Source organism: Kogia breviceps, chromosome 2 (genome assembly GCF_026419965.1).
Source record: "Kogia breviceps isolate mKogBre1 chromosome 2, mKogBre1 haplotype 1, whole genome shotgun sequence".
In the NCBI taxonomy this organism is placed as follows: domain Eukaryota; kingdom Metazoa; phylum Chordata; class Mammalia; order Artiodactyla; family Physeteridae; genus Kogia; species Kogia breviceps.
The window spans coordinates 158,281,581-158,294,061 of record NC_081311.1 but is presented as its reverse complement, the minus strand read 5'-3'; the positions used below and the strand labels follow the sequence as shown (position 1 = coordinate 158,294,061).

The window sequence follows — 12,481 nt, the reverse complement described above, 5'->3', positions numbered from 1 at the left end:
TGCATTAGCAGGCAGATTCTCAACCACTGCGCCACCAAGGAAGCCCAGTGATAGTAATTTTAAAAAGCAGGAAAAAATTTCATTTACAATTATACACCTTTATATCTTACATACTTGTATATATAATCAAAATAAATGTATGTTTATGATACAGACATTTAATAAACATATATAATACACAGTATTTGACCTAACAAGAAATGTACAAAACCTACGAATAAAGAACTAAGAAATTACTGAGGAATATAAGAGATATAAGTAAATACATATACTATATTACTATACGGGAGTTTTCATTATTGTAAATATATCATTTTTTTCCAAATTAATCTATATCTTTAAGGCATTTCTAATCAAAACACCAACAGAAATTTTGGGGAAATTTGACAAATGCATTAAAAATTTCATTTGGAAGGAGAAATGTGTATGATTACCTAAAAAAACAGAGGCTGCAGAACAGTACTATAGAAGGGGCACTTGCCTTTCCATATATTAAAATACATTACTTAGCTACAGTAATTAAAGTAACTCTGTACTGGTGAAGGAATAGAGAATTAGACAAATGAAATCACACAGGACAAGATCAATGAATATTACTATATAAAATTAAACTTCCACACGGCAACCAGTCTGAAAGGTCAAAGGACAAATGATAATCTGGGAAAATATTTACAACATAAGACAAAAGATTAATATCCTTAAAATATAAAAAGTTCTTACCAATATTTTAAAGGTTAGACAAAACAACCAAACAACTCCAACATTAAAACAAAGGATATGAATATAAAATTGGATGTCTGTTAAACATAAGAAAAGATACTCATCCTCACTAAGGAAAGTTAATTTGAACAATTTTTTCATCTCTTAGACTGACAAAGATTAAAAATGATAAATGCGAGAGAGTGGAAAAATGGACACTTGCATACAACGATAGTGAAAATGTAAATTGCTGCAGCTTTTTTAGAAGGCAATTTAGCAGTATCTACTAAAATATTAAATCTACTTATTCTTTGATCCCATAATTTTACATGTTGGGACACTATTCTATAGGAAAACATGCACAAGTCTGTAAAGATATATATGTGTAATGTTCACATCCTACCATATATAAAATTTAAAAAATGGAAACAACTTAAGTGACATCAAAAAGTGAATGGTTAAGATAAATAACAGCACATTCATATTGTGAAATATAACCCATAAATGAATAAGGTAGCTCTATATGTAATCACTTAAAAAATATATCTAATAGTACACTGTACTTTGAGTATATTGTTAAGTTTAAAAAAAAAGAATTTGGAGGAAGAGTGTACAAAATATGATCCCACATTTGTATATGTAAAGAAAAGAAGCTGAATGTTTACAGAATTCAATTACTTTACATCCTTTTGTAATGACTGAATACTTTTTCAATAAATATATAATATTTTTTGTGTTAAAGTATAAGTCTAGGGGGGAAAGATCTAATGTTTCTAACATGAAATACTGCATTCAACTGAACATTTTTTCAAGGAGAGTTTCTCTTTCTTCTAACGGATAAATGGCTATAAATTTTAGTTAGGAAATCATTTTTTAACTTTTGAAATGCATTTATTTTTCAAGCACTTATTGGGAACATTAGATTCTGAGGATATAAAAATGTATGAGACATTATCTCTGCCTTGAAGAATCCCAAAGCATACTGTGAGGAATAGACCAGTATATATATACGTACAATAAAGTGTTGAAGTTACTGTGACAGAAGTATATATTATACAGGGATAAAAATGGAAAGGAAAGGTCACTTGGGGGAAAACATATCAAAAAAGACTTAAGCTTATGCTTGAGTCTTAAAGTCTTAAAGATGCTTGAGTCTTAAATATGATGTGTTGGCCAGATAGACAAGAAAAAAGGAGTAAATGAGAAAGAGACATACGTATATGCATTCTTCTGCTTAAGCAAAGTATTTCTGGATAGAGTGCTACAAAAATGAAATGAGAATTTTTAATGCCAAATGTCAAACCAAAACAATATTCAAAGCTATAATAATTCTTCTAACATTCATCTAAAATAACTGTTTTCTATGCTAGCTGAAAATCACTTTAAGTTGTGGTTACAGTTTACAATTTTTTTTTCTAAAAAAACTCTACAAAAATGATTTTTGTTCTACTTAAAATCTCATTTCTTAATTAAAAGACAAACTGCCATGAAAAGACTTTATGCTTTCACTGCTTAAATTCTGATATTTTTCTAAAAGTCACCCTACACTCTAGTTCCAAAGCTCAACATGTTTGAATTCAACACAGAAATACCCTAATACACACAATAGATATGGTCTATTTTCACTAAAGAGTTACATTTTGCTAAACCTAAATATCTTTAATACTGTTTTCAGGTAATGTATCTCAGCTGCAAACTGTTACCAAATCAATCTCTAAGAGACACAACACACCACATATGCACAAAGAAAAATGTGGGCTTTTTACCTCATGAAGCGTGAGATGTTTCCCATCCTTTCTCTTGGAGTCAAATCTGCCATATATTGCACTATATTTTCGAATTTCCTCCTCTTTGTGTGGATCATCATCACTCATCTCAAAGATGTGACCAATCATTTTGGCCAACTTTTTGTTGGTTTTTAGCAGCTCTTTCACTTCGTTCAAGTCACTTTTCGGCAGCGTGGGGGCCATTCGTTCCACACACTCAGCTACAGAGAGCGTGGCAGCAGCATCCAGCGCCTCACTACTTTCTTTTGGGGAAGCTGGAGAGCCAAGGTCAGCTGGGGAGAGGCTGTGCTCGCTCTCGGTGGCATGGTGGCCTTGCCAGAGTCGGGACTCACTGATACTCTGCAGCGCTAAGCTCCCCACCACGTCTGATTTCCCCTGTCCCAAGCTCTGCACACAGGTGGTGGCAGCACACTTGGGGATTTTTAAATGAGGTTCCCGGGCATTGCTGTTCCTTTCATAACTGCTGCAGGATATTCCCAGCCAGGTTGGTGATCCCTCTGGTAATTTATAGATGGGTATGCTACTGACAGGCAGGGACGTCAGGGGCTGATTGAAAAGGCCAGGGTTTGTAACCCAGTCTCTCAAAGCCTTCTGTAGCCTCCTAACATGAAGGGGCTTGCTAGCCATGCCCACGAGTGCCATGATTTCCAAGAATTCTTCTTCTCCAGCTTCACAGAGTTGCTGGACATCATCACCACCTTGTTGGATAAAGGCATCAAAATAAGAAAGCAGATTGGCTTTTTGTAATATTCTGTACAGCTGCAACTCCCCCAGGGTCCTGGGTAGGGCCGTGGCCATTACTGTGGATGGGCTTAACCTGCAAAAAGAAGAGGAAATACTCACCACACTTGCTCCAAACTTCGTAAGCCTATTTGTTAGACACTATAGGATTTAAGAGATCAGTATGGGAAGAATAAAAAACAAGCAGCATTTGCATAGCAACTGACTGTTAAGGAAGCATTCTCTCTATGCGTAAGTTATCTTATTTTACTCTCCTATCAACCTTAATGGTCAATATTCAGTAATAGTTTCCATTTTAAAGAAAAAAATATAAAGGCTCAAAGAAGATAAGTAATTTGCCTGAGATCTCACAACTAGCTAAGCAGAAGTCTAGGGACTCAAACCAAGGCTCACAGGGTTCTATATCCCATATTTTTGACTATTCACTTTGCTGCTTCCATGGTGTGGACACAGAGGCAAAGTGAAGGATAATCAAATTCAGAAGGGGGTAAGAAGTATACTATGCTACCATGCGCTGAATACTTATTTTGTGTCACACTGTGTGACAAACACTTTATATTATGTCTAATCCTCACAACAGCCCTGTGAGATAGGTATAGTTAATTCCCATTTTATAAAAAAAAAAAAGTAGCAAGATTAGTCTGGCAGGCAGAGGATGAGAGATTTCAGTATGAACTGGAGTTGATAAGATAGAAGGTAGTATATTTAGGAACTGAGAAAAAAAGAGGCAGGAAAAATTCAGACAAGACTTGGTGATCACTTAGGTGTAAGTGATGAAAAGGAGAGGAAATGTCTAGAACTGCAACAGGCATTGGGGATACAGAAAATCAGGGATGATGGAATTCCCTTTCAAACACATGGCACTTGAACATGGCACAAGGTAGAATGCTTAAGTAGAACTGTCCTGTGTGCAAAATAACAGACTGGAGCCTAAGTGTGTCTCAGGATTAGAGACAGAGGATGAAGCTAAGGAGGGTAGGAGATCCCTCCAAAGAAGCAGCAAAGAGCCTGAGACAAAGACAAGGAACTAATACTTTTAGAGCTCAAGCGAGGCAGAGAAGTCTGCCTTTAAAGAGACAGAACAAGACCCAGAAAAGCACTTCTTGACCTTTTAGCAGCCTTTAAAAGTTATTCACAGTTGCCTTTAAAAGTTATTCACAGTTGCCTGGAGACCTTCCACAGACAAAGTGGAGTTGGCCAAGTACCTCCATTTAAGAGAAACAAACTTGTTATCAATGCACCCTTAGGATTAAAAGGACCCTATAGCCCTCTAAGGGCAAAAATTATAGTAGGCCAAAAGAATACATACACCAAAGCAAAGTGAAAGCTCCACTCTCAACTCAGAAAGTAAGGAGCAGTTGTTAACTGGGAGATAAGACAAGCAGAGGAATATCAGAACACCCCTGAAGGCCAGATCACCAAATTTGGGACTTCTGCTTTATGCCATCAACCAGAATTCTACCCAAAATTCCAGTTTCAGTCATCCCATCCAAGGAGAATGCATTACCCTACCACCCTAAGGACTGACTCCTGGGAAGCCCCCATCTCCTGGAACCTCTGTGTCATCCACAATCTGTTCTAATCAATTACTGACCTCCTCAAATTTTATGGTTCTTTATTTTATAAGGGCATTGCCAGGTGACCTGATGACTTCCCAAGATACATAAAAAAAGACTGAATGTGAGCCCAATAAACGTCTGCTGACAGCCAGGAAATCATGTGGGGTGCTTCTGAAAAAATATAATTTCCTAGTCCTTGGGTTGCATCTCAGGAGACTCTCATGATTTGGCAAATTTGGCAAACTACACTAGAAGATCCCTATTTAGTACACTCTCTGGGCACCATGAACTCCTACAGGTTTTGAGACCACCGTCATGTTCATGCCACCTCAGTTCTCTGGAAAAAACATTCCTGCATCTTCTGAATCACCCACAGGAGGATCTGCTTTGTCCTCCCACTCCAGGGGAGACTTTTTGGGGAGAGAATCTATCATCCAGCTGGACACAAACCCACAAAAACAAGCTCTTGGGAGTTACAGACACAAGTTAAAGTCTGTGTTGAACAACATTATACCAAATGGAAGCGTTTCTAGAAAGTGTCTGAGGTAGATAAAAGGAAACCTACTTTCCCTTCATACACCTAATGCAATAGCTCCACAGGCTTTCAACTCAAGAGTATACACACACAAAAATATCTATACACACATAAATATATATGTATGCAAATACACACACAAAATCATTTTTATAAGAGGACTGTAATCTTGCAAGATTTATGATGTCATCAATTATCTCACCATATATACTCCCCCAAATTATGGAATAAAGTAAAAATTACATGAGAAGATCTAGAACAGAGTTCTTGAATCTTTTTATGAGCAATAAAAGAACAAAGAATATATGATGGACAAATGTAAAAAGAGAAAGTTAAGGAGAACTAAAAACCCAAACTTAGGTTTTATTCTTCTGAGATAAGGCAATGATTTTAGAAAATATTAATTTTCAACTTTTATCCTTTCTCATCTTTACCCAGAAAGAAAGGAAACCCCCTAGTTCCTAAGAGAAATCATTTATGTTCCGGTAAGAAAGTAGTTATGATTATAATATCCCCATAAGGACTGATAGGACCCAGTGTACATTTCCAAAGTCAAGACACCAGATGAAAGATAAATAAGTGAACTATTTAGACTCCCAGGAGGCTTTCTAAAGGCCCACATTTACTGCTGGGAAAGGAGTTTTCTCCTTAAGCTTTTTGCTTTAAGAGAATGTTTCAGTTTCCTACAAAGCCTGTTGGGATGATTTAAACAACCACCACTTCATACATTAACTTGATTTGATTTAAAAGAAAATTTTTATGATATTTTCTGCTTTTACAAACTCTGTATCTATTCGTGCTTCGACATGCAGGTCAAATAAATCAAAAGAAAACTGCATCTCTCCAATCTGAAGTAAACATAAAAGTATCCTAACACAATGCTATATAATATAGGAAGCTGCGAGTAGAGTAAATCTACTCAGCTGCAAACTCCAGTTACCTGGCCTGTTCAAGAGATGCTGGAACAACCATGCTGAGTGTGACCTTTTTATAAATTCCAAAATTAAGAGAAATTCCATCCATGTTGTTGCAAATTGCAGATTTCATTCTTTTTTATGGCTGAGTAATATTCCATTGCATGTATAGACCATATCTTCTTTATCCATTCATGTTTTTGTTTTCCTCTTCCTTCCTCCAATCTACATGTCCTTAGGCCACATCACCACCCTTTTTCTTTCTCTGCCTCAAAAGCACCTAATTCTAATTTTCCCCTTGCTTCTTGCCCCAACTTTGAAAACAGCTACCACACCTTCAATACATCCCATACTGCAATGCCAACTTTAACTTCCTGAAGTACAGGTGTGGCTCTTTTTTTTTTTTTTTTTTTTTTGCGGTACGCAGGCCTCTCACTGCTGTGGCCTCTCCCATTGTGGAGCACAGGCTCCTGATGCGCAGGCTCAGCGGCCATGGCTCACGGGCCCAGCCGTTCCGCAGCATGCGGGATCTTCCCGGACCGGGGCATGAACCCGTGTCCCCTGCATCAGCAGGCGGACTCTCAACCACTGCGCCACCAGGGAAGTCCACAGGTGTGGCTCTTTACTCACCTATGCAAATCTCCCCACTTCATGGAGGAAAAAATCCAAACTACTCATATAGGCATCCCAGACCTGTCCAGCCTCCTCTGTGGTCCTTAACCTGCCCCTATGCTCGTGCCAAACACTGGACTTTCCTCAAATGGTTCTTCACAGAGAAACTGTAAAGAATCAGGATACAGACGAGTAAGCACACACTTAACCACTCTGATAAATACTATGCCAAATGTTATCTTCAATACATAAGGAGCCATGGAACACAGAAGCAGATTGACATGGTCCTGTAGAACAGGTTACCTTAGGCTACAAGCTCCTTGATGGTAGGGACTAGTTCCCATTCATCTTTTATCCCCCCTCTACTCCCAGCAAAGTGTTGAAGGTAGAACAACATCTCTATAAAGGATTCTGTTGAATGAAACCCAACGTATGAGTCAGAATCTGATCAGCAGCCTCCTTTTATATTCCAAAAGGAATAACCTCTGTGTAAATTAGGGTCCAATTTAACAAAAGCACATCCTGCTACTTTACCTACAATCTTTTTCATTCTCTCATCCTCAATACTTCCCCTTTTTTATAGCCTGTGTGGTGGATTCCCATAAGATGGCCGGATGCTCTCCCTTTACAGGAACACACGTGGTTGTGGCGACAACAGACATCATGTTAGCCCAGCCCCAAAAGCAGCCTTTTAAGTCACTTTCAGGCACGAGAGATTCCCAGGTCTCTTTCCTCTTGGTTTCGACCAATTAAAATGTTATCCCCTAATAAACATCAATCCTATAAATGATCATTAGACTCAAATGGATTCATGAACACTACACTTGAATCCTCCTCTTTGTGATACAGGAAATATATATGTATACACATGCTTTTATGAAGTCCATGGCATTCCAAAGAAGAGACTCTGCCAGGAGTGGGGAGAAACCAAGGGCAAAATCCTAGTAAAATCTGACTTATTTATGCAGAGGACTATAAATTCCTGCCTCCCAACACAGCCTGAAATTTTTACTTTAAAATTATCTAAGTTAACAGCAACCTCTTAACAGACTTCTAAAAAAATGTGAAAAAACTTGGGAAGTGTTAGCTCATGAGTCACTTACAGATTAAGGTGAATTAGTTCCACCAGATTGTTTTCCTCTAACACCTAGATGAGATCCAGTACACGCTAAGGGAATTAAAGCTAGAGATGACGGCGTTGAAAGCCTCGGAAGTATTGCCAAGGTTGGGAGAATGTAGCCTGAAGGTATAGGAGCCTGGTGAAAGGATACAATGGGTACACTACAGGTTGAGACTGGAAAGGTTTATGACAAGCCAGAAATTGGCTTAGGGAAGGATAAGCCTTAAGCCTAGGAAGTGAATTCTTCTCATTTTTGTCCCAGTCCCAGAACTCAACCTAAAATAATTAAATGTAGTTTAATTACATCATGGGTTATTTAAGATAGCAGGTCGACCCAGGTCCTCACTCTTGTGTATGTGTTTCAAGTACCAAACAATTTAACTAGGCATATTTATTAATAAGCATGCAGGGAAATATCTTAAGTCAAGATATTTTTGGATAGCTTCTAATGAATTAACAGTAATTTAGGAAACTTAAAATGTTCTCTCCTACTGATTTTTTCTGAATTATGAATGAAGCTGGAAAAATTTCTTATAAAGTTTCAATGTATAACCCTAAATTTATCAAAATTAGAAAAAAATCAGATTTATTTTGCAATTAAACAATAACTATGCATTAACTTAGCTGTGATACCAACAGGTAAACACTAGTATTTCATATAATATGGCAGGAAATTCTTCAATCAACTAACAGTCAAGTTATTCAACAAACATTAAGTGCCATTTGAGCATGTAGTATGCACACAGTACATATAAATTTTATCATTTTTTTCCCAGAAATTTATCTTTAAAAATTATTAAATTGACATACTGTACAAGTTAAGGTGCAACTCTCTAAATACAATGTATTGAGAAATGACAAAACTATTTGAAAGCTTAAAGGTTTGTTTTAGCTGTGAGAATTCTGATAAGACGAGGATTGCCACTTTTTCCCCCAAAATCAACTTCTCTAACTTCCCACTTGTTCCACTGTTAACTTTAAGGGAGTATATTCTACTACTGCACTAGTTTTTGAAAATGTCAGATCAAAAAGGAAATTTGCATTTAATATAATAACTGTACTGTTCTTCATTCTACTAAAAAGAATGAACGAAGCAGTTAAAATAAAACTAAATCCAAAGCAAAGGGGCTAGGAACCTTGTATTATGCTTAAGTGGGCATTATTTATTCCTTATTATATTTAATAAAACTCCACATGAAATATGCATACACAAGATGATTATACAAGCAAGATCTTAACCTGTTCAAAACATATTAAAAAATGGTCATTTCCATGAAAGTAACATAAAATATATCATGCTTCTGTGGTATCCAGAATACAGCTTCACACTTAAAGATAAATTGTACAAAGCTTTTATTTCCAATAATGCACATAAATAGCACCAACAAAAACAACTTGACTTACCATAATGGAATATATGAACTCCAAGTCTTAGGACAGAGTCTAGATCAACAGACACAAAAACCTGACATACTTCTGTTTCCATGCAACCATCTTTTACTTTAAATTTTTAAAGTTCATGCAATAAACTCTTCAAAGGCCTCCCCACTCTGTCACATACATTATAATTTCTTCTTTCAAAGCAGCCACGGTACAAACACCCAAAATCTTTAATAATAAATCAATATGCTCTTAATATGTGATTAAAAGAAAATATCTAATACTTTAACTGATTCTCCAAATAGCAACGAGGAGAATGAACATATATTAACTTTTCTACAGGGCAATGGATGTTATTTACTAGTCATCAAAAAAGAAAATGTTTTAATTAATTTAGCTGAGATTATTCAATTTTATTAATAATTCTGAAACAAGCCAAGATGTATTCACCAGATATATCAAATTATTTATTAGCTATATAAGCTCACTAAATTTCCTTGTATCAGCTATAGTATTCCTAAGGATTTCTGTCATGTTCATTACATCCACAATTAGCAGGAAGAATGAAATAAAAATCTACACTGCCTCAATGTTTTTATTATTATTATTGACTTATTCACATATAATAGGAAATCACCAGATCCAAGGAAAATGAAATTTTTCCAACACAAGGATGGCATATTAACTTTTGTGCAAGATGTTAAAAATAGTAAAATTAAAACAAGAAAGCTTCCAGTGGTTCCTTAACATTTTTTTTCAAGACTTGATTTTCCAATAACTAATACTTAAACAGGAATAAAGAAGGCTGACCTTGCCAGACATCTATAAACTCTCAAGAGAACACTTACATGCAAGGTAATACCTATAAGGACAACATAATTTTTAAAACTTAATGAAAATATTAAATGTTTCAAATGCTGGAAAATGGAGGAAAAAAAGGATATCCCCTGAATCTAAGCTACTTTTACTGGCACTTAGATTAGACTAGAGGCAGCTTTTTAGGTCTTCTGGAAAATATCAGTACCCACCCAAAATAGAGAAAGTAAAGCCTCTGCATCCTTTCTCCCAATATTCCTTCTTAAAACCCACACATAAATCAGGACGTGTCATAATCTGGTATGTTTTAGAGGGGAAATTTTTCAAAAAAGTGAAAATCTAAGAAGGTATTTCATTGCGTGCGCACTTCTCTAACAAAACAGCCTAGCATTTCCTACGTGACTAATCTTTTTAAAATTCAGTTCCTATGCAATCTAATATTATCTATTAAAACTGCCAAAATATTTTTAAACAAGATCTGAGTATCTCCCTCTCAGCTCTGATCTTTGCACTCCTTAAGTTTGCAGACACGTCACTGGCAAACCAATTGGTAGTGACAGGTTACTCCAAATCAGCTCTTTCGGAAGGAAATTTTAAATTGACATCTACCCCCAAATTTTCCATGCTTCCCGGATCTCACGTAGTGAGGAATTAAGTATATGCAAGTCAAGGGTTCCTCCTGATCACCTGCTGCAAAACTTGGTCTGCGGAACCTATAAATGCAAGTATATTCCAATTCAATTATCCTTTCCCCCAAGATCTTACAATTAGGCTCACTCGAAGTGTCGTTTCATATCTTGAGCCTTGTGAACCCTGACAATGCAGCCCATAAGCATTTGATTGCACTTGCAACGTTTCTCCATGAATAAGGTCACAGACTACTGCATCCAAAGCCTGCATGTCCATGTGTTTGCAAATTCCACACTCGGCCTTAACGAGCACGAGTCTCTCGCTTCCATTGCACCTCAGTGCCAAGTTTCTGTAAGCCACTTCCAAACAAAACTATCCTTCCGCTTTCAAAAAGAAAACTACATTCCAAAGGAGAGGATACCCAGGACGAAAATTAAGGCTCTAAGTGCAACACTCTTACAAAGTAAACAAACCAACAAAAAGATTCTGCCCCTGCGGAAGGTGGCTGCAAAACTCTGGGGCCGGCGTGCGCACCCACCGCGCACAACACACCACGCAACCCACCACCGCTCCGCGCTCCGCGCTCCGTGCCACGCGCGACAGCCCCAGCCGGGTCAGGAGAATGGACGCTGCGCCCCCGGCTTTCTGGGAGGATAATGCACAGGTCGGCCCCGCTGCCTCGCTTGCCCTCTTCTCGCTGCCCCTGCGCACCGAATTTCTCTGGGAATCGCCCACACGAGCCCGATGCCGCCCTCTCCTTCCGGCGGCGGCCGCGCGGGGCCAGCTGCCCTGGACCCCCGCCTCCCCAAGTGCCGGCACAGCCCAGAGACTCCGCCGCTCCAAGTTCGCCCGCGGTCGCACGAGCTTGAACACATCCCGCAGCTGGCGGACGGCCAGTTGGTACGTACTCGGCCAGCGGCTGCAGCGGTCTTGGCGCGCTCTCCCCCAGGACGCCTCAGCAACTCCGAAGTGACGGCCCCCGGCTCTCTCTCCTCAGTCGGCTGCTGCGGCCGGGACGCCCCCGCTCCCATCGAGAGGGGAAGGAAAGGTGGTGGGCGCTCTCTCCCTGCTCTCCCCCCCCCCCCACCCCAGCTCGGGCCCGCCGCTCCTTCCCGCCCGCCAGCCCCGACGGCGCTCGCTCGGCCGCGGTGGCGGTGGCTCCTCCCGGCGCGGGCGGCGGCGGCACCTCCCCCGCCGCGTCCTCCCCCCTGCTCCCCGCCTCCCCTCCCCTCCCCTCCCCCTCCCCCGCCCGCCTCCGCCGCCGCCGCCTCTACCCCCCCCTGCCCGCTGTCACATTGGGAGATTCCGCTCTTGCTACATTCGCCGCTCTGGCTCCCGCCCACGCGCGGCTGAGTGACGCAGATCCCGGCGTGGGCAGCCGCCGGGCGGGGGCGGGGGCGGCGGCCACCGGGCCCTGGGCTCGGCCTTGGCCTCTTCCCGCCGCCCGCTCCGCGGAATCCGGAGGGCGGCCCATTCACTCGGCAGCTGGGAGGAACCAAGTGGGCGCCCGGGAGGGGGCGGCTCCCGCGAATCCTGCTCCCGGCGGGGGGAGGAGGCGGGAAGGAGGAAAACGGGGGTGGCGGGAGGGAGGGGACGCCGCCTCGGGCCTGCTTTCCAGCTGCCGAGGGAACTGGGAAGGTTTGCAATTAAAAAAAAAAATTTTTTTTTAATGTGTGAGGTTCCCAATA

At 40.0% G+C, this 12,481-nt stretch overlaps 1 protein-coding gene across 4 annotated transcripts in view; it reads right to left on the bottom strand.

Moving 5' to 3' along the window:
- Positions 1-11,962, bottom strand: part of NAB1 (NGFI-A binding protein 1) — a 43,411-nt gene extending 31,449 nt beyond the window's left edge. For 2 of the 4 annotated variants that reach the window (XM_067026463.1, XM_067026464.1), the window contains exons 1-3: positions 9,372-11,666; positions 6,866-7,014; positions 2,466-3,303 (exon numbers count right to left, since the gene is read on the bottom strand). In XM_067026463.1, the coding sequence (XP_066882564.1) occupies positions 2,466-3,303; positions 6,866-6,888 (861 nt within the window). In that variant the 5' untranslated portion in view covers positions 6,889-7,014; positions 9,372-11,666. Of the gene's footprint in view, positions 1-2,465; positions 3,304-6,865; positions 7,015-9,371; positions 11,667-11,701 lie in introns of those variants that run through there. The other 2 variants (XM_059054662.2, XM_059054661.2) reach the window with 2 other exon arrangements.
- Positions 11,963-12,481: the final 519 nt, after the last annotated feature.